Genomic DNA, 26,167 nt, shown 5'->3' on the forward strand with positions numbered 1-26,167 from the left:
CGGCCCCTTCCGGCGCCGGCCCCCTTCCCCCGAGCTCGCCGCCCCCCCCCCTCGGCTCGGCCTCGGCGCCCCCCCAGCCCCGCGCCCCTCCCGCCCCCCCCCAACTCACCTACCCAACCCGGAGCGGCGCCCGCCTCCCACAATGCCGTGCGCCGGGGCCAGCCCGGCCCTTGTTCCCGGGATGCTCCGCGCGGCCTCCCGCCTCTCTTCCCGCCATGCTCCGCGCGGCGGTTCCGTCAATCTTTCCTCGGTCCCCGCCAGTCTATCCCCTCTCCCCGCTTCCCCCACCCACCCTGGAACCCGCAGTCTCACCTGCTCATCCTGGGCGAGGGCCGATTCGGGCCCTCTTCCCAGCATGCTGTGCGTCAAGGCTGGCCTCAGCTCCTCCTGTTTTCAGGTTGCCGCTTGTTAGGGAAGACTACAACTCCCAGAATCCTTTGAGTGGCGGCGGCCGCCGCGGCGCGAACAGCACCCTGATCCCGCCCCCGGACGGCCCCGCCCCCTGACCCCCCGAAGTCTGCGCGCGAATTCCGTGGCGCGAATCTGGGACTGCCGGGTACTCGGAGCTGAGCGACTGAGGCGTCCCGGAGCAGCGGCTCGCGGGGAGGCGGGAGGCAAGTGGAGCCGCCTAATGCGAGGCTGGGGCTGGCGAGCGTGCAAAGCGTTCTGGGCCCGTGGCTTCCCCGGGTTCGCGGTGGCGGCCAAGGAACGGGCGCGGGGATGTTGAGGGGCCGAGGGCGCGCGCAGGCAGCGGGCCCCGGGCCGCCGGCCTGAGAAGGGGCTGAGGAGCCCGGCGCAGGGGTAGACCCGGGACCCCGGCAGCTGAACGTAGTTAAGAGGTCTAAAGAGGCTTGGAGGGGCCGGGCCGCGCGGGAGGGGGAGGGGCCAGAGGGCTGGGGGCGGGGCTACCTGGGGATTATCCTGGAGCTGCGGGTGGGCTCCGGAGGTCATCGGTTAATTAGCATATCCTGGGGAGGCGGGGCCGACTTGGAAGCTGCGGCTGCTTTAGGGCGTGGCAGGACGCGTCACGTGAGCTACGAGGGGCGTGTCCCTCTGGGGGTTGGGGCCTAGGCGGGTTCTGTGGTCTGCCTAGGTAAGGGCCTCCTGGAGGATCCATCCGTCTGGGGAGCAGTCTGGTCTTGTCTATGGCGTGATGCGTGCTGGAGCTGAGCCGATCCAAGGGAGCGCCAGACAGCCAGAAAGAGAACAGTCAAGCCCTAGCTGGGGAGCACCTAGGGGAGGCTTAGGACTTATTGATGCTTTGTCTTCTAGCTTTTTGATGATTAATTGGAGACCAGAGTCTCACCGACTTTTCCTGTCTGGGGCTGTCTTTGAACCTTGATCCTCAGAGCTCAGCCTCCTGAGTAGCTGGGATTACAGGTGTGAGCCACCGGCACCTGGATTCAAATGATAACCTTATTCCTAATTTTAGGTTGCTCCTTTTCTTTTGGGTCGTGAAACCTTTCAAATAAGTAACTTAGCATTATATTGTCTCCCCTCCGTTTTCCTTTTCCTTTCCCCTCCCTAGTGCCAGAGATAGAATTTAGAGCTTCCATGCTGTCTTTGGACTCAGAATCTTCTTGTGTCTCAGATTCTGAGAGTACCAGCCTGGGTCACTACCACACCCAGCTTGACTTATTTTTGTTTTTTTGAGGGGGAAAGAAAAATAAATTTTTATCATGGGACATTTGAGTATGAAAGTAGACAGCAGTGTCAAAGCTGTGTGTACCCTAACACCCTCCCCCCTCCCTGTAGTTACCAGAATGTAACATGAAGCAACAAAAAAACCTGGGTAACTATAAGTAGGTACCAGGTGTAAAAGTATCCTTTTGTGCAGGTCAAGCCCAGTGGTTCTCAGAGCTGCCATTGAGTAACAGTGTCTCTCTTCTACATTCCCTTTTTTTTAATTTGGTTTGCTTCTTTCAGGCTTTGGTGCTGGGTGGTCTGAGCCTCCACAGCTGTATAGTTTAGTGCTTGGCTCACTAGACCTTGAGCAAATGTAGAGCAGTACAATAGGCCTGGAGTTGGCTTGGCCGTTGGGCCTGGTGTTCAGCAGCCATCTCTACCTGGAACATAGAGACCTGTTCTGTTCATTGTGGGGCTGTATTCTGCTTCTGCAGAGGCATGCTTCTGTCTAGAGGGATGAAAGATGGGTCTTTGTTTACTCAGTGCAGACTGGAGTCAAATTACTTGGATTGAATTCCCCTGAACCATGGATGAGCTCTGAGCTCAGTGATTCAAGGCAAGCCAAGCTAGTAATTTGTGTGTGTGTTGTGTGTGAATATGAGTTCAGAATCTGGGCACTGTCCCATAGCTTTTTTACCCAAGGTTAACACTCTACCACTTAAGCCACAGTTCACAATCCTCCTGTCTCATCTTCCTGAGTGTTGGGATCACAGGCATGTATCACTACACTTGGTACTTCTTTCCTTGTGGGTGAAATAGGATGGAAATGAGCAGTGCCCTGTTAAGTTGTTGAGAGGCACAGGTAACATTATGGTTCTGGCTCATGTCACCTCTATAGCCCTCGGATCTAGGACCACCTGCATCCTAATGCATCCCAGTGCAGAGAGACCTTTCCTTTCCTCCTCAAGTTGGATGGTGGTCAAGGATATGGCTGCTGGAGCTCAACACCTGACTATGCAGCCCACGAAGCTGTGTGACTTTGAACAAATTATCTAACCTGTCTGGGCCTCCATTCCTTATTTGTAAAATAGCTATAATAAGCCAGAGTAGGATTTTTAAGCACCTGTAATAGTATCACCTAGTAAATACCTTAGTTAGTTTTTTTTTTTTTTTTTTTTTAAGGAGGGGGCTGGGAAGGTGGCTTAGTGGCAGAGTGTTTGCCTAGCATGCATGAAGCCCTAGGTTTGATTCCTCAGTACCACATACACAGAAAAAGCGGGAAGTGGCACTGTGGCTCAAGTGATAGAATGCTAGCCTTGAGCAAAAGAATCTCAGGAACAGCACCCAGGCCCTGAGTCCAAGCCTTAGGACTGGCAAAATAAATAAAATAAATTTTTTAAAAAGAGAGCTGGCACTGGGGCTCATGCCTATAATCATAGCTACTCTGGAGGCTGAGATCTGATGATGGTGGTTTGAAGCCAGTCCAGGCAGAAAAGTCCCCTTGAGACTCATCTCTAATAAACTACTCAAAGCCAGAAGTGGCACAATGGCTCAAGTGTTAAAGCATTAGCCTTGACAAAAGAAGCTCTTGAGTTCATGCCCCAGGACTGGGTAGGAGAAAAAAAAGAAGTCTTTTTTGTTGTTGTTGTTGTTGGTCATGGGGCTTGAACTCTGGGCTTGGGTGCTGCCCCTGCACTCTTCAGCTCAAGGCCAGTACTCTACCACTTGAGTTACAGTGCCACTTCCAGTTTTCTGGTGGTTTATGGGAGATAAAGAGTCTCACGGACTTTCCTGCCCGGGCTGGCTTTGAACCGAGATCCTCAGATCTTTGCCTCTTGAGTAGCTAGGATTACAGGTGTGACCGGCACCTGGCAAAAGAAGTCTTTTATAAGAAAAGTAAGTGAAAATATTCAGGTCATGTGCACTAGTGGTGGAAATCACCAAAGTGTTGGTGTATGGGAAATGGGTTTTGGAAGAAACAGTTGGGGGGTGAATTGGGCTCAGCCCTGTCTCTAGCATTCCTTGTGCCCTTGGAAGGATAGACTCCCTGAACACTTCATTACCAGGGCACAGGGTCCCCATGAGATGGTAACGTATGACAAGAGAAGTACAAAACTACTGCATAGATGGTCAGAAAGGATCTTAGAGCCAGTGCCTATTGAAGCTTAGGAGGGGAGAGGAGGGATTGGACACAATACTGTGGATGGAGCATGGGGGCTGTGGACTAGGGTGATGTCAGGCAGTCCTCAGAGGGAAGATTCAGAAGGAAGTGTGTGTGGGGGGGGGGGGGGAATAGAAAAGTTATTTAAAGCTTAGATTTACTAGTTCTTAAAAGGTTGAACTGGTAATACAAGTGTATAGTTCACACTAAAATCCGGCTTTACCTCTATCCATAGAAAGACTGGGCCAAGCTGGGTGTTGTGGTACAGGCCTATAATCCCAGCCTTTTGGCAGGCAGAGGCAAGGGATTGATAGTTCTAGGCCAGCCTGGGCAGAGGTAGTGAGGTATTATCCAAATAGACACAAGGACTAGAATATGGCCAAAGTGAGTTCAGTACTGAAAAGGAAGGAAGGAAAGAAGGAATGAAGGAAGGAAAAAAAGAAAAAGAAAGTTTAGGACACACCCTGTCCCTACCTGATCTGCCCTTTACACTTTCGTGGGTTTTTTTCAGTGGGTTTGCCAATGCACGCAGAATTATTTTCCCCATCTAGCAAAATTGGTAACAGATGGCCTAAATGCCATCTTCTGAACTCTTGACTGTTACTTAAATTTTTAATATGTCTGGGATTTTAGGCTATATTAGTACCCAGGGAGAATTCTTTTGTTCTGTTTTATTGTTCATCTTAACTTTTCAGGGTTTTTTCTTTGTGTTTGTTTGTTTTGTTTTTGTGTGTTTTTTTTGTCAGTCGTGGGGTCTGAACTCTGGGCCTGAGCTCTGTCTCTCAGCTCTTCAGCTCAAGGTGAGCTCTCTACCACTTGAGCCACAGCACCACTTCCATCTTTTTCTGGAATTGAACCCAGGGCCTCATGCATGCAAGGCAAGCACTCTACCACTGAGCCACCTTCCCAGCCCCCTCAACTTTTCTTTTTCTCAGAGTTGCTAGGATGGAAGCCAGGGCTTTATGCATGCCAGGGAGAGCAGTCTGTCACTGCATCTCCAGCACTGTTTTTATTTTTGTCATGATTGTAGCTTATAGAAAATTGTAAAACTTGTATATCCAGCCTCCCCATCAGTGGCCTCTTATCACAACCAGGAAATCGGCACCAGTGCATTACCAGATCTGGATTCACAAGTTAACTGGGCAAGCCTCTGTGTGTGTGTGTGTGTGTGTGTGTGTGTGTGTGTGTGTGTGTGTGTGTGTGTGTGTGTGTGTGTGTGTGTGTGTGTGTGTGTGTGTGTGTGTGTGTTGATCCTTTGTACAGATCTGTGTAATCACAACAGTTGACCAGTGTCACAAAATTGCCATGGTTCCTGTCACTTTTAGGACTCCATATGATCACCCAAGAACAATTCTTTTTTTTGGCCGGTCCTGGGGCCTGAACTCTGGGCCTGGGTACTGTCCCTCAGCTATTTCGCTCAAGGCTAGCATTCTACCACTTGAGCCACAGTGCCACTCCAGAAAAACTGGATAAAAATCTTAAGAGGCCTCAATGAATCCTTCATATTGAATGAAAAGTCTGTGTATGCTAAAGGCAACATCTTCCTTTTTTCTCCCATTTGGAACTTTTACACTTTATCCATTGTGGTTTATAAAATCGAGAGTTTCTGGTTGTAGTTTTTGTTCTTTCGGTGTTTTTTCCTTTGAGGAAGTGATTTTTTGGGGGGAGGGTGTCTTTGCATAATCAATATCTTCAGGAGTCTTTGGATTTGTGTTTCAGGAAAAGAAAGACCAGGAAAGAGAGAGGACGGGAGCATTTGGACGCCATCATGCAACGAACTATCAGGTAAGGACCCACATGCCCCATGCTCATGCTCCACACTTGCACCATAGCTGTGCCTTTCCTTAGAACTTCCTGTGTCCTCACACTGGCATTTCCAGGAGCTGACCATCCTGGAAAAGAAGAGATGTTATGAGGAGACAGGTAGAATTATCAGTTGTGGGGCTTGACCTCACAGCCTAGACAATACCCCTGAGCTCTTGCTCAAGGCTGGCACTCTTACTTTGAGCCATAGCACCACTTTCCAGTTTTTGGGTGATTAATTGGAGATAAGAATCTCATGGACTTTCCTGCCTGAGCTGGCTTCCAACCATGATTCTCAGAATTCAGCCTTCAGACTAGCTAGGATTACAGGTATGATCCACCAGCACCCAGCTTAAAGTATTATTAATTTTTTTTAATTTTATTTTTTGTTCTAGTTCTGGGGCTTGAACTCAGGGCCTGAGTGTTGTCCCTAAGCGCTTTTCACTCAAGGCTAGTGCTCTACCACTTGAGCCAGCTCTACTTCTGGCTTTTTTCTGGTTTATTGGAGATGAGTCTCATGGACTTTCCTGCCCTGGGCTGGCTTTGAACTTCCATCCTCAGACCTCAGCCTCCTGAGTAGCTAAGCATCCAGCTTAGAGTATTAGTTTTAGTTACTATTTCTCATTGGGGGGATGGAGAACTTAACTCTGGTCTGCAGTTGTTACAACCTAGGGGTGTGGGGGCTTGCTGGCACCATCTAGTGGACAGAAGCAAGACAGAGCCTACTCAACTCCAGTGAATACCTTCCCAGTGTGCACACATACATGCACTTGGTGCATGCGCGTGTGCACCCCCCCCCCCCCCCCCACACACACACACACACAGAGGATGGTCCAGTTTCCTGTCAGTTTTACCTGGGAGAATAAGACTGGAGTCTTGGGAAGGGAATTGCTTATCATAATGGCTTCAGGCTTAGTTGGGTCTAGCTGTCAGATTTTATCACTGGAGGTAGTCTTTGATGTTGTTACAGTCACTCTGGCTTCCCAAAGGAGGGAGTGTCTCTTTTTCCAGCAGTATTTAAAGTCAGGTTTAGCCAGGTACTGGTGGCTCACATCTGTAATCCTAGCTACTCAGGAGGCTGACGTCTAAGGAGAGTTGTTTGAAGCCAACGGAGGGGGCGGGGGGGGGGGGGGGGTGGGGGGGAGCCAGCCAGCAGGGGAACGTCTGTGAGACTCTTATCTCCAACTAACTAGTGAAAAAATTGGAAGTGGAGTTGTGGCTCAAATAGTAGATCTCTAGCCTTGAGCATAAAAGCTCAGAAACAGTGCCCAGGCCCTGAGTTTAAGCCCTAGAACTGGCACCAAAAAAAGGGGAAAAAAAGTAAATAAAGTCATATTTAAACCAGGAGCACATCCTATCCCCAAGCCAGCTGCTTTGGCCCCAGGCAGACAGTGTACTGATTGGGCCAGACTTAAGTCTTGTATCCATGGTGGGTCATCAGTGATGTCATATGTGCAGAGAGGATTCTGGGAAGGGACATCTCAAGAGGAAAATGGAGTGTGCTAGCAGAAGGGGAAGGGGGCTATGCAGCTCAGGAACCTGGGAGGCGGGAGGAGCCCAGAAGCCCAGGAGATAGGTGAGTGGTCTGGGGACAGCTGGTCCTGGGTGGCCAGCATCTTTGGCTGCCCACCGGTTCCCCTTAAGAGTTGCTCTGTGTCTTTTCACACGTCGTTTCCTTATGCATGGTAACTGGGTGGCGCGATGCTGTCAGCATTTCCCTTCTGCACCCCTGTGTTTGTCCAGGTCATTTTTCCAACCTGCCAACGAGGGTAAAGTGAAGAAGCCTGAAAAAGAGGCTACAACCAAAGGCAGCAGAGAGACGGAGCCCCCTGCGCCTCCTAAGTAAGGGGCCTGCAGGCGGGTGGGGGAAGGGCAAGGGCTTCTCTAACCCTCTTCTGCCTTGTGTTCTACTTAACTCACCTACTGTAGAAATTAGCATCGGTAGATACTGAGGAGGTTTCCAGTTTGCTGGCATAAGGGTCCTTGCTCTGGGGACTAAGCTGTGGCCTCTCGTGTGTGTTCTGAGAGAGATGGTATGGGGCCTCTCCCAGGCTCACATCTGCTTCGTCTTTACGCCGCAGATGGATGAATGGTACCCAGGTGCTAAAAAGGAGGGGTGGAGGCTTGGCTTAGCAAGAGCCTGCCTAGCAAGTGTGAGGACCCAGATTGGACACGGTGGTGGCTATTGTCACAGCCTCCTGGCCTCCCTGCAGGGCGGCACTGAAGGAGCGGAATGGAGTGGTCTCTCCAAGTGACTCTCCAGTGAAGAGGCCAGCAAAGAAAGCAGCCCGGGTTCTGAGCAGCGAAGGGGAGGAGGAAGATGAAGCCCTCGATACCCACAAAGGCCAGGTAGGCCCCTGAGGCCCCTGCCAGCACAAACCTACTTCGTCTTCACCCCTGGAGCCCAGGGCAGCAGCTGCTCAGGACTGTGGAGACTTCCTGGATGTGGGCAAGTCGAGTGCTTGTACCTAGACTACAGGGTTCCAGTTCCCCCTCTGCCCAGGTTGTTAACATGTGTTCCCCCAAATTCAAGCAATGTGTACCTCACAGTTAATAGGAGGTCCTACAAATGCTTTGCCACTGATCCACACCCCAGCCCTTGAGCAACCTGTTACCCCTGCCCATGTAATACGATGTATCATAGATTTGAGAGACTGGAACACAGATGTTTCTAGAAGCCTAGGCTTTGCTCTGAAGATGGTAGGAAAATAAAATTATGAAGCCCATGAAAAACAGTAAGATAAGAAAAAGAGGGTGATAAGAAAGTAACAGTGAACATGATCAAAATGTCTTATGTGTATATATAGAAATAGAACAAAGAGGCTCCCGTATACAGTTCTTATGTGCTAATAAAAGTCTTTTAAGAAAGTATTCTGAGTAGGATCAAGGCAGCTGTAGCTTTGGTCAGGGCAGAATTCCAAATATCCCTTTGAGGCTTCCTGCCTGAGGGATCCAGATAGGAGATAGAAGGTACTCCTGTGACTAAGAAAGAGTAGAGAACTGTTGCTCAGATAGGTCACTGTTATCTAGGTGGCTGAAGGGTAAAACAAGCCTGAATGCATCCTGGAGGTAGAAACTTCTGTAGGCAGCTTCTACCTTTAGCTTGTGATCTTCCGTGCCTGGGGGTGGGAAGAGCTTGGTCTCACTACCAAAGCTAAACCTAGCAGCTATCAGCATGAGGATGGGCTCTTGAGTCCTTGGCCCAGCATCCATTGGAGAGGAGAGCAGTAGGCTTGAACTCCACAGCTGGTTCAGGGCCCTGTGTGGTTGGTTAGTAGCACACTCACAAAGAACATTGGCTTGGGAAAGATTTTTCTCTCTGATGAGCACATAAAGCTCCAGATCTGCTAGAAGCCTCAGAGTCAGAGCTTTGCAGCCTGCTGCCCCCAGATGCCTGTCCTCGGGAGTAGCAGTGTGCAGCCCCTCCTTTCCAAGTGAATGTTGTTAGAAGGAGAGAGTGCTTCATTTCCCCTACTGCTCCATTGCATAGAACTGAAGTTCAGGACCTCCCTTAGCAGCAAGGGAGGCTGGGAAATGTAGTCCTTAGGACCAACCCCACACTAGTTGTGAGGGAAGCTGGGAAATGTAGTCTTCTGTTGGGTGATCATATGCATAGTTACACATGAAAGGTGCTGTTATTGTAGACAACAGAATCGTGACTGGGGTTCACATTGGGAAGAATCTGGAAGCAGGAAGTGACCCTGGGAGATGGAGCGCTTGTGGGGGTAGGACCCTAGGGCAGGCTAGAGTTGGTGAGCTGATGAAGCCACATTGGCCCGCCCCTTTCTATTCACCCAGAACTGCTCTTTCCTTTTCTAGAAGCCTGTGCCAGCCTCCCCAAAGTCCTCACCTTCCAGCTCTGGCACAAGTCCCGAGAACAGCCCTTCTGCCCCAGATACCTCCCCCATGGACACTTCCCCATCCGGATTCCCAAAGCGGCGCACAGGTAAGGGCCTGAGCCTTCTCGGCTCCCGGACTTAGACAAGGGTGACCGGCGAAGAAGACCACCTCTAGGAGAGGAGGGAGGGTGGGTTGGGAAGGCCACTGAAGCTGTGTGGCGCTCCATGTACACGCCAAGCACTGGGTTAGGAACAAGGAGATGACAGCTCAGTCCTGGAAAGCCCACCTGTGGGGATGCCCTTGTCCTTGGATTCGGGAAGGGAAAGTTTGCTGCAGGGAAGGATAGGACGGGGTCCACATGTGACCCAGAAACCCCTGAGCCTGCCTGCCACGTGCTCACAATGGCCCTGCTATGGCTGAGGAACCGGCTTTCTCCTGTGACGTCATTTTAATTGAGCTCACATTGGAAAGTAGACCCACATGGAGCATGCCTAACCCATGATCTGAAGTCTGTCACGCTCCGGACGCAGACACTTTTGTGAACCCCATTAGTCCACTTGGCAACTGTGCAGCTGTTCCACAGCTATAAAGTTCTGCCCTTTTACCCCCTGGTGCCAGCATCATCTGTGCCCGCAAAGGTTCTCCCGCTTCACCCCAGGCTGCATCTGTTTGAGGTGCTTCCTCATGGCTTCTGCCACCCAGAAGCAGAGGGTCCCCGTGCCAGATTATTTCCTTGGGTGTGTTGCCATCCAGGTGCTACAATGGGCAGCCAGAGCTTGCTTTGTGAGGATGCCATGGCCATGAAGCATGCCTCAGTGTCTTCACTCCCCCCCCCTCCAAGTTCAAGGGAGCCAGCCTGCATCAGTCATTGAGGTTTGGTTTCCGTCTGTTGGAGACCTTTCCAGGGGTGCAGCTAGGGCACAGGGAGCACCCACTGGAGTCAGGCGCTGCTGAGAGAGCATGTGGCATCGTCATCGATTATTTGGGGTTACTACCATTCTTCAGAGGCAGGGGAGATGGGCACCAAGGGCTTAAGTAGCCTGCTGAGGTCACCCGGCCAGTTCCCAGCAGGGCTCGCGGGCTGAGGCTGGTGCTGGAGTAGTTGGCTGGCTGAGGGCCAGGTAGGGCGCAGCCCACTCGGGTGGGGGAGGGTGGGGGTGTCCCCCTCAGCTTGGCCTGCCCTCTGAGCTCAGCCATCGATCCCTCTGCCTTCCCAGCTCGGAAGCAGCTCCCAAAGCGGACAATCCAGGATGTTCTGGAAGATCAGAGTGAGGAGGACAAGGACAGAGAAGCCAAGAAGAGGAAGGAGGGAGACGGTGAGGCACCAGAGGACAGGGCACATGTGTGTGAGCAGGCACATGGGGTTTGGGCCCTGTGATTTGATGTCTGTCGGCAGTTGGTATCTCAAATCCCTATACAGCCCCCACCACCATGGAAACGTCTGGATTCACCTGTTGTCAGTCTCCATTCGGGGTTCATCACACAGCTTCCTGCCTTTGTCTTCTAGAAGTATTTTCCTTTTTTTTTTTTCTTCTTTTTTTTGCCAGTCCTGGGTCTTAAATTCAGGGCCTGGGCACTATCTCTGAGCTGCTTTTGCTCAAGACTAGCACTCTACCACTTAAGCCACACCGCCACTTCTGGCATTTTTGTGTGTGTATATGTGGTACTGAGGAATCGAACCCAGGGCTTCACACATGCTAAGCAAGCATTCTACCACTGAGCCACCTTCCCAGCCCTTAGAAGTATTTCCTTTTAGACCAAGTTTCCAGTTCCTTTTTAAATAAACTTTTCCCTAGAGCTGAGGATCCTGAGCACTGTGGTCACAGGTGGGGTCGGGGAGGGGCTTAGTGTCTTGGTGAAATTTTCCTGGTGCCCCTGGTATAACACCTGGGGCACATCCCAATAGTAAGCAGTTGTGGTTGGCAACAAAATAGAAATACTATACAGGTGTATAATAGCTCCTAATGGAACTGTTAAGGTCTTACAAATCATCAGACATTCTGCCCCACAATGACATTCTGCCCCACACGAATTTGGGTTTTAAAACACACGATCTTGGGTTTTCTGAAGTCAGCAGAGGACCCTTCTTCATGAGGAAGGTGATGGAATTGCTGGCCCCAGGACTCCCCAGGGTCTAGATTTAGGGGTGCTCAAGTCATTACATAAATGATGCAGGACTCATGCGCCTTAGTTCTCTCTGGGTGACAAACTGTCCCTGGTGCAGTGCGGGCACTGAGGAGGTAGCTGTTGGTCTGGGCTGACTAGGGAATGGTGACCAGAAGAGAGGTCTGAAGCCAGGCTAGGTAGCGCCTGCTCATGATCAAAACTTGAGGTCAACCTGGGTAAGATAGATACCCTGCTTTGGAAAACTAAAATGGAAACGCTGCACACATTTAGTGCATACATTATGGTTTTGGATAACTTTCATTTGTAGTTGGTGAGACTGAGCACTGGGAACCCATAGGGACTTTGGGCTAACTGTCCTGGAAGTTTTAAGTATCTTGAGCTTGTAGTTCACATCGTGTCCAGCAGGTGTCACTGGGTTTCCTTTGAGGAAGTAACTGGGCATCTGCCCTAAAGTTTTCCTGCTTCTCCCACACGTGACAGGAGAAATAGCCATAAAGAACCAGATATGGGTGCCGGTGGCTCACGCCTATAATCCTAGCTACTCAGTAGGAGGCTGAGATCTGAAGATGTCAATTCAAAGTCAGCCTGGGCAGGAAAGTCCGTGAGACTATTCTTTCCAGTAAACTACTCAGAGAAGAAAGTAGAGCTGTGGCTCAAGTGGTAGAGCACTAGCTTTGAGCACAGAGGCTCAGGGACAGCACCCAGGCCCTGAGTTCAAAGCAAAACCAAAACCAGATCCATTATCATTTGAGGCCTGAGATTTTTGCCATTCACAACCCAGTTGGACAACTGGGCTTTTGTTTGTTTGGTAAAAGGTTTTCAGTGAGCACAGGTTTCCCTTGGCAGGTTTTCACTGCTAGAAATTCGATTTCCTATGGCAATTTCTAGTGAGTGACACATCACATGGGACTGTGAGTTGGGGTTCTAGGTGTTGCTGATACACAGGTGGATAGGCAGAGAGGTTATCCTCTTTCTACCGAGGTGATTCTTTTCCCAAGTTAAGAGTTGGCAATCTTTGCTGAGGAACTGGGGATCGAACCCATGGCCTCATACATGCTGTGCAAGAGCTCTACTGCTGAGCCACGGGCCCAGCCCTTTGTTTGGAGGGGAAGTCTCTCAGACTTTGTCTGAGCGACCCTTTTTTTTTTTTGGTTGGTCATGGGGCTTCAACTCTGGTCGTGGGCCTGTCCCTGGGCTCTTCAGCTCAAGGTGAGCACTCTACCGCTTGAGCCACAGCGCCACTTCCAGTTTTCTAGTGGTTTATTGGAGATAAGAGTCTCATGGACTTCTCTACCCGTGCTGGCTTTGAACCACGATCCTCAGATATCAGCCTCCTCAGTAGCTAGGATTACAGGGATGAGCCACCGGCACCTGGCCTGGGCTACCCTTATACTCAAGGTGTCTCTGTCTCTACCTCTCGAGTGGATGGGATTACAGGTGTGCGTCACCACACTTAGCTCATTTTGCAGTTATTTCAGTTATCTTAGAGAACTTTCCAGTTTGTCTTCCTTCTATAAAGTGAAGTAGTGACATGGCCAGCATGCCCTTCCATGGGTGGCTGATGTGGATTATTAGTGGTGTCTCTAGTATCTGTGCCAGGGACATACACAGAATGCTGTGTTGACTCAGTACATGCTCCGTGCCAGTCCTGGGACTTGAACTCGGGGCCTAGGCACCCTCCCTGACCTTTTGTTCTCAAGGTGAGTGCTCAATCACTAGAACCACAGTGCCATTTCCAGCATTTTTGGTGGATAATTGGAGATGAAGAGTTTCACAAACTTTCCTGCCCAGATTGGCTTTGACCCTCAATCCTCAGATCTCAGCCTCCTGAGTAGCTGGGATTACAGGTGTGAGCACAGGCACCTGGCAGATGACATTGTTTTTATTCAACATCTGTCCATGGCTGCTGGAATCTGCCGGTATGGAGCCCAGAGATGTGGAAGGTCAAACCCCCCTACAGTAGACAGAAATGCCCTAGGCTAGTGGAGTGGCCAAGTAAGTTTTTGCCCATTTTTCTCTTTATCTCCAGAAGCAGAGACCCCAAGAGACAGCCCCGCACAGACCAATGTGGTAAAACCAAAAGGAGAAGAGGAAGAGGACCAGCCCGCGACACCCCCGAAGTCCCCCGGTGAGTGTCTCACCTTGCCCCGGTCCCATGGCCCTGATTTGGTGTTCAGATGTCTTGGTGGGGGCGGGGGGGAGGTGAAGTCCTTTGAAACAAGTTCATGTTTAAGGGAGACATGGAGGCAGTGGTAGGTTAGGTTGTGGATGTCATTTATTGCCGTGCATGGGGTCGCAGAAGAGCTGTTTACCCCGCAGCACGTTGTTTGCGACCCAGCCTGGCATTGATTGTTCAGTGGTGCCCAGGCTGAGTTCTAGAACTTGAGAGACAGTGTGGTCACCCTATATCTCATGCTGGGGTGTCTGCCACCCCTGCGTTGTCCTCACACAGGCGGCTTGGGTGCAGCCAACAACTGTTAGAGACCTAGAGACTCTGCTCTGTGGGGAGCTTTGTTCATTAAACCAACAGTTCTAAGCGTTGAAGCCCAACACGGCCATCACCTTGGTTAGCAGTGTGTGAGCATCGGGCTGTGGAGGCATTGTGTCTGGCTGCCCAGAGGAGAGGGCACAGCTGGCTAGGTTTCCTGCCCACAGGACATGGTGACCTTGGGGTTAAGAAAGTCTAGAGGTAGAAATAGGCCATCACTGGCTGCCCTGTGCCTGTAGAAGCCCGGACTCCAACCAAGAGAGAAAGCAGCCCTGCGCCCAGGGTGGCGGGCAAGCGGAAGTGGCCGGAAGAGGAGAAGCAGCAGCAGGAAGAGAAGCAGCAGCAGGAAGAGAAGCAGCCAGGGGAGGAGAAGCAGCCAAGAGAGGAGAAGCAGCAGCAGAAAGAGAAGCAGCCAGGGGAGAAGAAGCAGCCAAGAGAGGAGAAGCAGCAGCAGAAGGAGAAGCAGCCAGGAGAGGAGAAGCAGCAGCAGGAAGAGAAGCAGCCAGGAGAGGAGAAGCAGCAGCAGGAAGAGAAACAGCCAGGGGAGGAGAAGCAGCGGCAGGAAGAGCCAAGCAAGCCCCTTCCCAAAGCTCCCCGCACGCTCAGCAGCTTCTTCAGTGAGTCCTCTCCCTCCCCACCCCCAACTGTGCATGTAGAAGATGGGTGCTGGATGGAGAAGGGCTGTGGGGAGGAAGGACCCACCATTTCCCGGCTTCCTCCCCAGCCCCCCGGAAGCCCGTGGTCAAGGCGGAAGTGAAAGGAGAGGAGTCGGGTGCTGCGAAGAAAGAGGCCAAGGGGTGAGTGTCACCTGAGTGCTCACTTTTTCCGTACCTGTGTCCCACTGCCCACAGGGCTCCACCAACTTTTTCTGTAATGGGCCCCATCGTGAGCATCTGAGGTGGGAGGAGCAGCTGGCAGGTCTCCATCCAGGGCTGGAGTCTGGCTGGTGTTCGTCCCCGGCCGGACTTTCCCCTCAGCCAGGGCCGGGCAGTGGGAGAGGACGGCACAGACAGTCAGGTGTTTATAAGGCCTTTCTCCTGAGTTGGTTGAGACAAATCTATTTATTCCATTGATGACTGAGAACCATGTGGTGGTATGCAGTGGCTTTAGCTGCTGGAGGTTGTACACGAGTAAGCAGCACAGAGTCCTTATTTTTTAGAAGTAAGCGCTGGGGCAAGGAATTGCATGGGGGAGGTAGGAAGTTGCAGGTCTCAACAAAAAGGTCCAGAGGCCTTCACTGGGTAAAGGCTGGATTTGAGTGAACAATCTAAAGCAGAGGAGGGAGGGAGTTTGGAGGAAAAGAGCAGCAAGTACAAAGGCCCTGAGGCTGGAGGACTTGGGCTGGAGGCAAGCGAGGAAGGGGGACTTCATAAGAACATGCGTGGAGTCAGAGGTGACGACACACAAGACCCAGCACTGTCCTTGTCCCTGATCGCAGCCTGGCACTCAGTGGGTACTCAGGAAACACTTGTGGGACAATAACTTCTCTGACCCAGAGATCTACCCAGGCTCATCTCCCTTGTGCCTCCCACAGACCCCTGGACCCGATGAGCTACAATCCTGGCAAGAACAACTACCACCCCGTTGAGGACGCCTGCTGGAACCCTGGCCAGAAGTGAGCTTCCTGCTTCTCACCCCGCCCTGGATACAGGGGGTCTCACAGGGACACCATTGTTGTGGGGGCGAGGGGGGAGGGAAGGGGGGAGCCGTGCTGTGTCTCACTGTTTGGGGATGTGGCAAGGTGGAAAGGGACAGCGCAGGGCAGCATGGGGTGCAGGGAGGCCACCCCCCGAATGCGGGGGTGGGAGTGGGCAGGGGGGCCATATGAAGGGCTCTGCGTGTCTCCCTCCCCAGGGTCCCTTTCCTGGCCGTGGCGCGGACATTTGAGAAGATCGAGGAGGTGTCCGCTCGGTGAGTGGCCAGGCCTGGGGCCGTGGAGTGGGCCTCACATCTCGTGCATTCTAGGCAGGCCCCAGAAATGCTTGAATACCCCAAACCGTAGCAGTGCGTGAGTGTGTTCTCGAACCTCAGACTGAAGCCCTAGGCTGGCCCTATCATCTTTCTATGCTTCTTTTTTTTTTTCGTTTTTCCTATCCATAGTGGGCCTTAATAAGGACGAGCCTCGTTGGGGGCGAGGGGGCTCTCAGTGCTCATGCGTGAGCTCAGGGCCAACCCCAGCACCTTGCTGAGAAGCTACCCCGGGGAGGGGAGTGCTCGTGGCCCTGGGATGGTGCCCATGGCCCAGGCCCTTCCTGCCTTTCCCCTGCTCCCTCTGCTCCCCACTCTGCCCCTGAGGACCTACGTGGTCGCCCCCATTCCCTCCTCCAGGCTCCGCATGGTGGAGACACTGAGCAACTTCCTGCGCTCCGTGGTGGCCCTGTCACCGCCAGACCTGCTCCCCGTCCTCTACCTCAGCCTCAGCCGCCTGGGGCCTCCGCAGCAGGGCCTGGAGCTGGGCGTCGGCGATGGCGTCCTCCTCAAGGCCGTGGCCCAGGCCACAGGTGTGGGGGGGGCGGTGGCGGGATGTGAAGGCTTTGAAGGGAGGTGAAACCACTGTGGGTGTACCCAGGGGCAGGGGTGGGGGGAGCGGGGGAAGGGGGTTGAGCGGGTGAGAGGCTGAGATTTGCAGGGGAAGGAGGACAGGAACAAGGACCCGGCTTCTTCTAGCTGCTAGAGTCGCTGTGGAGCCAGGTGTGAGAACAGTCGACGCCTGGTGGAGGTTGGCAATCAGAGAGGGTGTCGGTGGCCAGCTAGGATGAGGGTCCAGTCCTCCCTGCTCCTCGTGACCCCACCTCGCCCCTGCCCTGCTGGTGATGGCTGCCACCGCCTCCCCGCTCACCCTCTTGTGCACCTCACACCTGACCACAGGCATCGGACACCTGGCAACGGGGAGGTTCCACCCCCACACACACCAGGGAATGGACACACAGCCACCCTGTCCTACTCACCCCCACCTCGCCTCCCCCCCACCCCCCAGGCCGGCAGCTGGAGTCCATCCGTGCCGAGGCGGCCGAGAAAGGCGACGTGGGGCTGGTGGCCGAGAGCAGCCGCAGCACGCAGCGGCTCATGCTGCCTCCGCCGCCACTCTCCGCAGCTGGCGTCTTCAACAAGTTCCGCGACATCGCCGGCCTCACCGGCAGTGCTGTAAGTGGGGGGGGGAGCTCGTCCTGGTACCCCCGTTATCTCAGGGCCTAAAGCCAGCCATGGCAGGACGTCTGCTTCCTGGACTTGATCTCTGGTTCACCCCTCTCCACTCTCACCACTGGGAGCTCCAGAGATCCCAGTGCTCCATGCGCACCTGCTGGTGTCAGGACTCGGCACATACTCACTGGACAATGAGGGAGGGAGGGTGACGACGAATATGAATTTCTTTTATCACCCCAAGACAAAGGTCCTGGGAGTCAGGAAGCGTGGGTGGGGAGGAGGGAGGACGGGGCGCTGGACCCCGTCAGTGAGATGACTGCCTGGTCCCCGCTCTCCCTCCTCTCCAGTCCACTGCCAAGAAGATAGACATCATCAAAGGTCTCTTCGTTGCCTGCCGCCACTCGGAAGCCCGGTACATCGCCAGGTGTGTGTGTGGTGGGGGTGAGGGGGGGCGGGTGAGGGGTGGCCTTGGGGCCAGACGGGCCTAGGAACCCAGCAAAGGAGAAAAATTGGGGGAAGCTCAGTCCTTTTCTTTGCCTGGAGAAAGGGTCCTGTGGTGGATGGGTAACGCATGCTGTGATTGATAGGTGATGTCTACCCTGGCCTGAGCTAGGCAATGGGAAGGACATTTTTAGGTGATGTGCCCTGTGTGAAGTAGGCCATGCTATCAGTTTCCCCAGCTGCTCTGAGGTGCATTCTGTGCTCTTCACCCCCTTGCCAGAGCAGGTGAAGGCAGGGATGTTAAGCCACTAATGCAGGCCAGGTGGAGTCGTATCACCACACCCAGTGGGGAGCCACATTTCAGTTCCTTGCACCCACCCTGTCTCAGCAGCTGGTGTTAGGAGTGCCTGCGTCTACCCCCAGGAAGGCCAGTGGTCAGTTTCCACATCTGTGGAATGGGGTCGCTGACCTCTAGCCCCCCCAGGATTGTTGTGATTGCTGAGTGGGTCAGGAGGGGACTGGATGGAGGGAACTAGAACAAGGCAAGTCTGCAAAGGGGCCGCCGGCCTACCGCACACTGCTCTCTCCCAGGTCCCTGAGTGGACGGCTGCGCCTTGGGCTGGCGGAGCAATCGGTGCTGGCTGCCCTCGCCCAGGCTGTGAGCCTCACGCCCCCAGGCCAAGGTGAGTCCCCTGGCTACACCTTGATAGGTTCCCGGGAGCCAGGGGCAGCTGAGCTGCCCTAAGCCCTGGTGAATGTCCCTTAGGATTCCCCCCAGCTGTGGTGGATGCTGGGAAGGGCAGGACGGCCGAGGCCCGGAAGACATGGCTGGAGGAGCAGGCCCTGGTCCTGAAGCAGACCTTCTGGTGAGACACAGCAGGGAGCAATGGACAGCGGCTGGCCCACAGTAGCGATGCCACGGCCGGCTGGCAGAGAGCAAGAGGGCAATCTAGACAGGACTGGCACCAAGGTGCAAGGCTGCTGACAAGGCCTTGGCCAGGATTTGACAGTGAAGGCATGAGGGCAGCAGGGAGGGAGCAAGTGTGAAATGAAGTCACTGGGAAATGTTCTCCAGCAGCCGACAGAGGAAGGCGGGTGTCCCACAAACACCCTGGCAGCAGCCCTTGCCACGGGCACCAGCAAAGCTGTGCAGGCTCTGCAGTGTGTACCCTCTCCCTCCCCCCCAGCGAGGTGCCCGACCTGGACCGCATTGTACCAGTGCTGCTGGAACATGGCCTGGAGCGGCTCCCGGAGCACTGCAAGCTGAGTCCAGGTACCCCCTCCCCCCCTCACTGGGACCCTCTGAGACTCAGATGCCCCAAAAGGCAGCAGACTGGCCCATAGCCTGTGACACACCATAGGTGTCCAGGGCCCATTGTGCAGAGCTGTGCCCAGCCATCCCCGGGGTGGGGGGCAGTGTGGATGTCTTAGATCTACTTCCCCGAGGGTGCTGACTTTTGTCCTTCTGGGTGGGAAGCGGACACACAACACTGTGCCACGGGGCGAGGCAGGGCTGTGGGGACTGCCTACCCTTCCCCCTGCCTCAGACTCCCTTAACTTGCCTCCCTCCCCTCCCAGGAGTCCCGCTGAAACCCATGCTGGCCCACCCCACTCGAGGTGTCGCTGAGGTCCTGAAACGCTTCGATGAGGCAGCCTTCACCTGCGAGTACAAATATGACGGGCAGAGGGCGCAGGTATGCAGCAGATTCACCAGATTCCTCCTCTGGAGCATTCCAGAGCCTTTGAGCAGTGGCGGTGGGATGGAAGAGACCGAAGGGGAGCTGCGTAGGGGAGTGCGGCTCTGATTCCTTCCCCCTGCTCACGCCATGGCAGATCCACTTCGAGGAAGGCGGGGAGGTGAAGATCTTCAGCAGGAACCAGGAGGACAACACGGGGAGGTACCCCGACATCATCAGCCGCATCCCCAAGGTGCGGGATCCTCCACGCCACCCCCCTCCACTCCCAGGGCAGTGCAGGATCCTCCCTCCCCACACCTCCACATGAAGGGCGGGGTTAGCTGCAGCATGAGCAGATGTGACTCGCTCCCTACATCCGAAGGCTGGCACAGCGTGGCACTGGCATCCCCTGCACCCAATCCGCTGTGACCTCCACCACCCCTGGCTGACCTGTCCTAGCCTGTGCTCTGGTGGGGAAGAACTCTTTCTTAGCTGTCCCCCTGCCCACGGACTCCCCACTTGGGGTCCTGTGGCCAGCTGTGCAGCTGAGGCTGGGGGCCTGGATGGGGCGGGACAGGACCTGGTGTCTCAGAAGCCACAGGCGGGGTGGACAGGGCTGGGCGTGGAGCTGGGGCTTTCTCTGCACCCAAAGGGCCCTGGGCCACTCTGGAAAGTTCCTGTGTCCCTTTATCTGCCCTTAATCAGTTAGGCAATGGCTTCCTGCACACAAGGAATTGTGCCTGGTGCAGGCGCCATGCAGGGGGTGCGGTGGGGTGTAAGGGTTCTGACTTAGCGAACATGGTGCGTGGTTTGCTGAGTTCTGACAAGTTGAATCACCATGTGGTCTCGTCACCTAGAAGTGTCTTCTCAACCAGGTGCTGGTGCTCACGCTTGTAATCCTAGCTACTTAGGAAGCTGAGATCTGAGGATCAAGTTCAAAGCCAGCCTAGGCAGGAAAGTCCACGAGACTCTTTATCTCCAATAAAGCACCAACAAAGCTGGAGTGGAGCTGTGGCTCAAGTGGCAGAATACCAGCTGTTTGAGCACAAAAACTCATAGTATCCAGGTCCTGGGTTGAAGCCCCAGGACTGGCACACACACCAGTGTCTCCTGCCCCAGCCCAGCATCCTGTCCTCTCTGCCCTCCACGCACCCGAAGTGGCATATACTTAGGCACTTGCCTGTGCAGAAATTCCTGCAGGCTGTCTCGGGCAGGAGTCCCCGCTGCTACATGGGCCCATGGAGGAAAAGCAGACTTACACAAAGGAAATAGGAAGGAGGGCAGGCACCATGGGACACAGGCTGAGGGGAGGGGGGATAGTCAAGCCAGGCCACCATGGCACAGAGGCTCCCCATGTCCAGCCCTGGGCAGGGGTGATCGTCCATGGCTCTTGACATCACCTGCTTTGTCAGGGAATTGTGGGGATTGCAGGAGAAATGGTGGCTTCCCTTCTATCTCTCGGTCATCCTGCAACGTCCCCAGCTGGGTCTCCTCCTTCACCATGCAGATTAAACTCCCTTCGGTCACGTCTTTCATCCTGGACACCGAGGCGGTGGCGTGGGACCGGGAAAAGAAGCAGATCCAGCCATTCCAGGTGCTCACTACCCGCAAACGCAAGGTACAGTCAGCTTGTCTTCTGCCTGTCACAACCCCACACGGTCTGTTTCCTCCAGTTCCCACTTCCTAGAAGGAGAATGTTGGTCTGCATGCAGACGTCCTTCCTTTGACAAAGTGGCTGCTAATGCTACAGCCCTCACATTCTAATCCCAGCATCCCAATGAGAAAGGGCACAGGTCTCTTCTGCATCTCTGTCCTTTTACTGTGAAAGGTACACCCAGGAGCCCCTACAATCTGTACCCCAGCAGGTTCCCCTTTATATCTGAATGAAGGGGGCTGGTGAGGGAGTGAAGGTAGAATTATCGGAGCCGTCCTAATTTGTCAGGCCTAGGGCCAGCTGTGTCCCAGCTCTGCCTGGTGTGCACCCTTAGCTAAGACATGGTGGGCCGGGACTCAGCAGAGCACCTCACGTCTCCACTCGTGGCCTCTATTCTGCCCCATGCAGGAGGTGGAAGCGTCAGAGATTCAGGTGCAAGTGTGCTTGTACGCCTTCGACCTCATCTATCTCAATGGCGAGGTGAGCACCCAGGCCGGGGCAGGGCTGGGGGGCAGGGGGCGGAGCCAGAAGATGAGGCTCCTCCCCTGGTTTTCTGGTCTCCTCCCTTGTCTTACCGAGGGACAGCACTACAACCGGGCTGGGCTGCTGTGAGCACGGACAGATGGCTTGGGAGAGGCCAGTGGCTACTGTCAGAGAAGCCGGGGCTCCATTCCCCAGAACTGAAGCCACAGGGGCCAAGCTTGGCACACTGGGTTTTCTGGTGGCTCATTGGAGATAAGAGTCTCACGGTCATTCCTGCCTGGGCTAGCTTTGAACCGCCATCCTCAGATCTCAGCCTCCTGAGTGGCTAGGATGACAGTCACAAGCCACCGGCGCCCGGCTTTTCTGTGGGCTTTTTTTAAGGAGGATTGGGGTGGGGGGTGGGGGCGTTTATTTAGTGGCAACAGAGTCTCACTATGTAGCTCAGGCTGGAAGTAGAGAACTCCCCGCCTCAGCCTCCCAATGTGCCAGGACTACAGGTGTGCACTACCCCACCCAGCTGTAGGGTTTGCTCAGAGCACAGCCCCAGAGTTGGGGCAGAGTCATCGTGTCCATCCTCCCCTCTGCCCGTCCTCTCTGTAGTCCCTGGTCCGGGAGCCGCTGTCCTGGCGCCGGCAGTTGCTCCGAGACAACTTTGTGGAAACGGAGGGCGAGTTTGTCTTCGCCACCTCCTTAGACACCAAGGACACAGAGCAGATCGCCGAGTTCCTGGAGCAGTCAGTGAAAGGTGAGGAACCCCTCTGCCACCCCCCCACCCACCCCAACCCAGCCCCAGGGCATTGTGGGTCATGCTGCCTGTCCCTTGTAGACTCATGCGAGGGACTCATGGTGAAGACGCTGGATGTGGATGCCACCTACGAGATCGCCAAGCGCTCGCACAACTGGCTCAAGGTGACCCCATGCTGCCTGCTCACGGGCCAGCGAGGGCCTGGGGCCTCTGTGTTTCCAGAAAAGTCCCCTGTGGGCCGCGTGCCAGCACCAGGACAGGGCTGGCCATCAGGCTGGAAGCCAGCATGGTCTGGACCACCAGAAGACATAAGAATTTTCTAGAAGTTTTGGGGCATCAGCAGCATCCTTCACACAGGCCCTGGGTGCAGTTGTCTCTGCAGTGGCTGCACAGTCACCCTGGGGTGAGGCGCAGGTGTCAGTGGGGACGGGCGAAGGGCGTGCAGGGGTGAGGCGCAGGTGTCAGTGGGGACGGGCGAAGGGCGTGCAGGGGTAAGGCGCAGGTGTCAGTGGGGACGGGCGAAGGGCGTGCAGGGGTGAGGCGCAGGTGTCAGTGGGGACGGGTGAGGGGCTGCAGGCCCCTGGGCTTGAGGTGCAGCTAGCTCCCTTCGTTGTTTCCCCTGTCCTGCGGACCAGAGGCCGCCGTGGGTCCACACCCTGCCTCACGTTTTTCCTTGGGCCAGGGATGGCCCCTGGAGCCTGTGCAGCTGCGCACCCACTACCCAATCTCACACCCACAGCCCCTGCCTGGTACAGTGGAGTGAGGGAGAGAGAGCATCCAGGTGATGCCCACCAGGCACCGTGGGGCTCTCCTATAATCCCAGCACTGGAGAGGCAGAGGCTGAGAATCTCAAGTTCCAAGTCAGCCCTGGATACCAAGCGAGGCAACAAAAGCAAAACAGGGATGATTCCCCAGTCCCCCAGGGCCATGTCCCCTCCTGGGGCAGTGAGCCTCACTCCCTCCCTTCTCCCCCCCCCCCCCCCCCCGTTGCCCTCCCCAGCTGAAGAAGGACTACCTGGATGGTGTGGGGGACACCCTGGACCTCGTGGTGATTGGTGCCTACTTGGGCCGGGGGAAGCGGGCCGGCCGCTATGGAGGCTTCCTGCTGGCTGCCTACGACGAGGACAGCGAGGAGCTGCAGGCCATATGCAAGGTGCTGGGGGCTGGGTGCTCCCTGCAGAAGTGGGAGGGACATAGTTTAGACTCCTGGGGGACTTCCTGTCTCGCAGACCAATCAGCTTCTCTCCTCCACGCGAAGGGCTCCCCTTTCCTAGTGTTGTATCCACAGGGGTGAGGCAAGCGAAGGATGCATCCACCTCCCTCATCCACCCACGTCCTCCCTACCTGCCCCCTCACCCCGTGCCTCACCCAGCCACGTCCTTACCCATCCGTGCCCTCCGCAGCTTGGGACCGGCTTCAGCGACGAAGAGCTGGACGCACACTACCAGAGCCTCCGGGTGAGCCACCCTCCCCCCTCCACCCCCACGGGCTGGGGCTCCACAGGCACAGTGGGCTACCAGGGTACCCAAGCCAAGTGCCAAGTATCACCGGGCAACGTCCAGGGAAGGGTGCCCTGCGGGGCCTCACCTCTGTGTTCCTCCTCTCACTGCCTCCTCCCGTGCCCAGCATTGCCACTTTCAGGCCTGCCGCCCTCTTTGCCCTCTTCCCGTACCCTCCCCCTCTCCCACTCCAGCCCTGGGGTGTGTGACCTGCCCCCTTCCTGTGACCCCCCTCACCGCAGGAGCTGGTTCTGCCCACCCCGCGCCCCTACGTGCGCGCTGACGGCGCCGTGGCCCCTGACCACTGGCTGGACCCCCGCGCCGTGTGGGAGGTGAAGTGTGCGGACCTCTCCCTCTCCCCCATCTACCCTGCCGCCCGAGGCCTGGTGAGTAACTCAGCGCGGACCATGGTCTAGCTTAGTGGCTTGAGAGGAGGCCTCACCGATGGCTTGCTGAGGCCAGCCTCGAACCACAGTCCTCACTGTCTCAGCCACTGGAGTAGCTGGGATTCCAGACAAGGAGCCACTGCTCCCCACAACGCCCTCTTCAGTCTTTCCGCCCCATCGCTCAGCCCCCATGGTACAGATCAGGAAACTGAGGCTGGGGTAGACCGGGCATGAGGAGACTGGGTGGCCCCTGTGGAGCCTCCCCCCCCAACACTGGCCCCTCCCACAGGTGGACAGCGAAAAGGGCATCTCCCTGCGCTTCCCTCGCTTCGTCCGCGTCCGCGAAGACAAGGAGCCTGAGCAGGCCACCACCAGCACCCAGGTGAGGGGCAGGAGGGTGGCTGGGCTGGGCTGGGCTGGGGGGAGGGCCTGGCCGAACACCCCCCCACACACACACCCCACCATCCCTGCACTCTGCAGGTGGCCGCCTTGTACCGAAAGCAGAGTCAGATCCAGAACCAGCTAGGCACCGACTCGGACTCTGATCCTGAGGGTTTCTACTGAGTGCGAGCTTTGCGCTGGCCTCGGCCTGGTGGGCGTTCCCTTGTATCCTCAATAAATCACTGCTAATCACCCGCAGCATCCCTTCACTTCTTCCAGAACCTTCCACCTCTACTACTTTGGGAGTGGGGCCCTGTCCTCCTGTGGGTGTGACCTGTGAGGGCTGCACACAGCCCAGCGCAGGGTGGGAGAGGTACGTAAGATGGAGATATGGGGAATCTGCCCAGTGCAGTGTGACATCGCTTGGTACAAGGGAGAGGAATCTTCCAGAAAAGCTTGTTTCCCCGTAATGGCATCTCTGGGATTTGTGCTGGCCTCTGGCCACTCGCTGGCAGGAAGATGAGCAGGAGTGAGGAGGTGGGGGACTTGTAGGATTCTCCCAGCCCAGCCATCGTCTCACGCCTGTATTCTCACTCAAACACATGGGGACACTGAGGGACAAGCTACACTCACTGTGTCCTCAGCCTTGGCAGTGGCAAGCCAGGAGTTGGTGTGGCCACAGACGGTCACAGCTGGTTCCTTGTCCCACAGGAAGGGGTCATGTCTGTTGTGTGTGGGTGATGGGCTGGGGGCCCCATTATCAGTTCTCCCCACCCTGTTAAGGTGTGCCGTGGTGGAGCTGGGGTTGTGGATGGGGTACCCCAGGAAATGCCCGCCCCCATCACACGGCATTCTGAAATGACTCATATGACGAGGTCTCTCCCGGAGGCTCCTGGGAAATGATGGGAAGAGATGCCCATCACTTGATTAACTCTGCCCCTGATTCCTGAGAAAGCTATCCAGATCAGGAGGAACATTATCTTCGAGCATGCGGCACCGGCCTCTAGTCTAGCCTGGGGTGGACTGAGATTTGGCCTTGGTTCCTAACCTTGGGGGGGTGGGGCAGGTGCTGAAGATAGAGGTGGGGGTGTGGCCACTTCCTGGAAATGTGATTCTGCAGGCTATGCTGTCATGCCCTCTCCCTAACCCTTATCAACACCTGCCAGAGGCCCAGAAAGTGCCAGAGCCACATTGGGCACTACTTCTTCCTCTTCCTCCTCCTCCTCCTCTTCCTACCTTCCTCCTTCCTTCTTCCTCCTTCTTCCTCTTCCTTCCTTCCTTCCTCTCTCTCTTTTTTTTTTTTTATTGGTCCGGTTGTGGGGCCTGAACTCTGGGCCTGGGCGCTGTCCCTCAGCTCTTCAGCTCAAGGCTAGCACTCTACCACTTGAGCCACAGCGCCACTTCCGGCTTTTTTCTTTTTGCTTATGTGGTGCTGAGGAATCGAACCCAGGGCCTCAGGCATGCAAGGCAAGCGCTCTACCACTGAGCCACCTTCCCAGCCCTCTCTTTCTTTCTTTCTTCCTTTCTTCCTTTCTTTGTTGTGGGGCTTGAACTAGGAGCCTGGGCACTATCCCTGAGCTTTCTCCATCAAGGTGAATGCTCTACTGCTTTGAGCCACAGCGCCACTTCCAGTTTTCTGGTGGTTCATTGGAGATCAGAGTCTCATGGACTTGCCTGCCCAGGCTGGCTTCAACCCCAATCCTTAGATCTCAG

General features: G+C 55.2%; 1 protein-coding gene across 1 annotated transcript; it reads left to right on the forward strand.

Moving 5' to 3' along the window:
* Window positions 1-432: 432 nt before the first annotated feature.
* Lig1 (DNA ligase 1) lies at window positions 433-24,712 on the forward strand. Its single transcript, XM_042700407.1, has 29 exons — window positions 433-614; window positions 5,507-5,572; window positions 7,334-7,432; window positions 7,804-7,939; window positions 9,410-9,536; window positions 10,648-10,746; window positions 13,587-13,685; window positions 14,285-14,369; window positions 14,619-14,662; window positions 14,770-14,842; window positions 15,580-15,660; window positions 15,900-15,956; window positions 16,374-16,546; window positions 17,023-17,189; window positions 17,537-17,613; window positions 18,222-18,313; window positions 18,397-18,496; window positions 18,818-18,903; window positions 19,209-19,324; window positions 19,464-19,559; window positions 20,814-20,924; window positions 21,369-21,440; window positions 22,044-22,188; window positions 22,270-22,352; window positions 23,189-23,341; window positions 23,592-23,645; window positions 23,930-24,073; window positions 24,363-24,455; window positions 24,554-24,712. The coding sequence occupies exons 2-29, from the start codon at window positions 5,556-5,558 to the stop codon at window positions 24,635-24,637; spliced, it is 2,763 nt and encodes a 920-aa protein (XP_042556341.1). The 5' UTR covers window positions 433-614; window positions 5,507-5,555; the 3' UTR covers window positions 24,638-24,712.
* Window positions 24,713-26,167: the final 1,455 nt, after the last annotated feature.

The sequence above is a fragment of the Dipodomys spectabilis genome, unplaced genomic scaffold (assembly GCF_019054845.1).
Source record: "Dipodomys spectabilis isolate Male_0828 unplaced genomic scaffold, ASM1905484v1 ptg000266l, whole genome shotgun sequence".
Lineage (NCBI taxonomy): Eukaryota > Metazoa > Chordata > Mammalia > Rodentia > Heteromyidae > Dipodomys > Dipodomys spectabilis.

Excerpts from the sequence above, each read along its gene's own strand:
- Lig1 (XM_042700407.1), top strand. Across the intron at positions 15,661-15,899 it reads TGCTGGAACCCTGGCCAGAA|GGTCCCTTTCCTGGCCGTGG; the intron begins GTGAGCTTCCTG and ends CTCCCTCCCCAG. Across the intron at positions 21,441-22,043 it reads TCATCTATCTCAATGGCGAG|TCCCTGGTCCGGGAGCCGCT; the intron begins GTGAGCACCCAG and ends TCCTCTCTGTAG.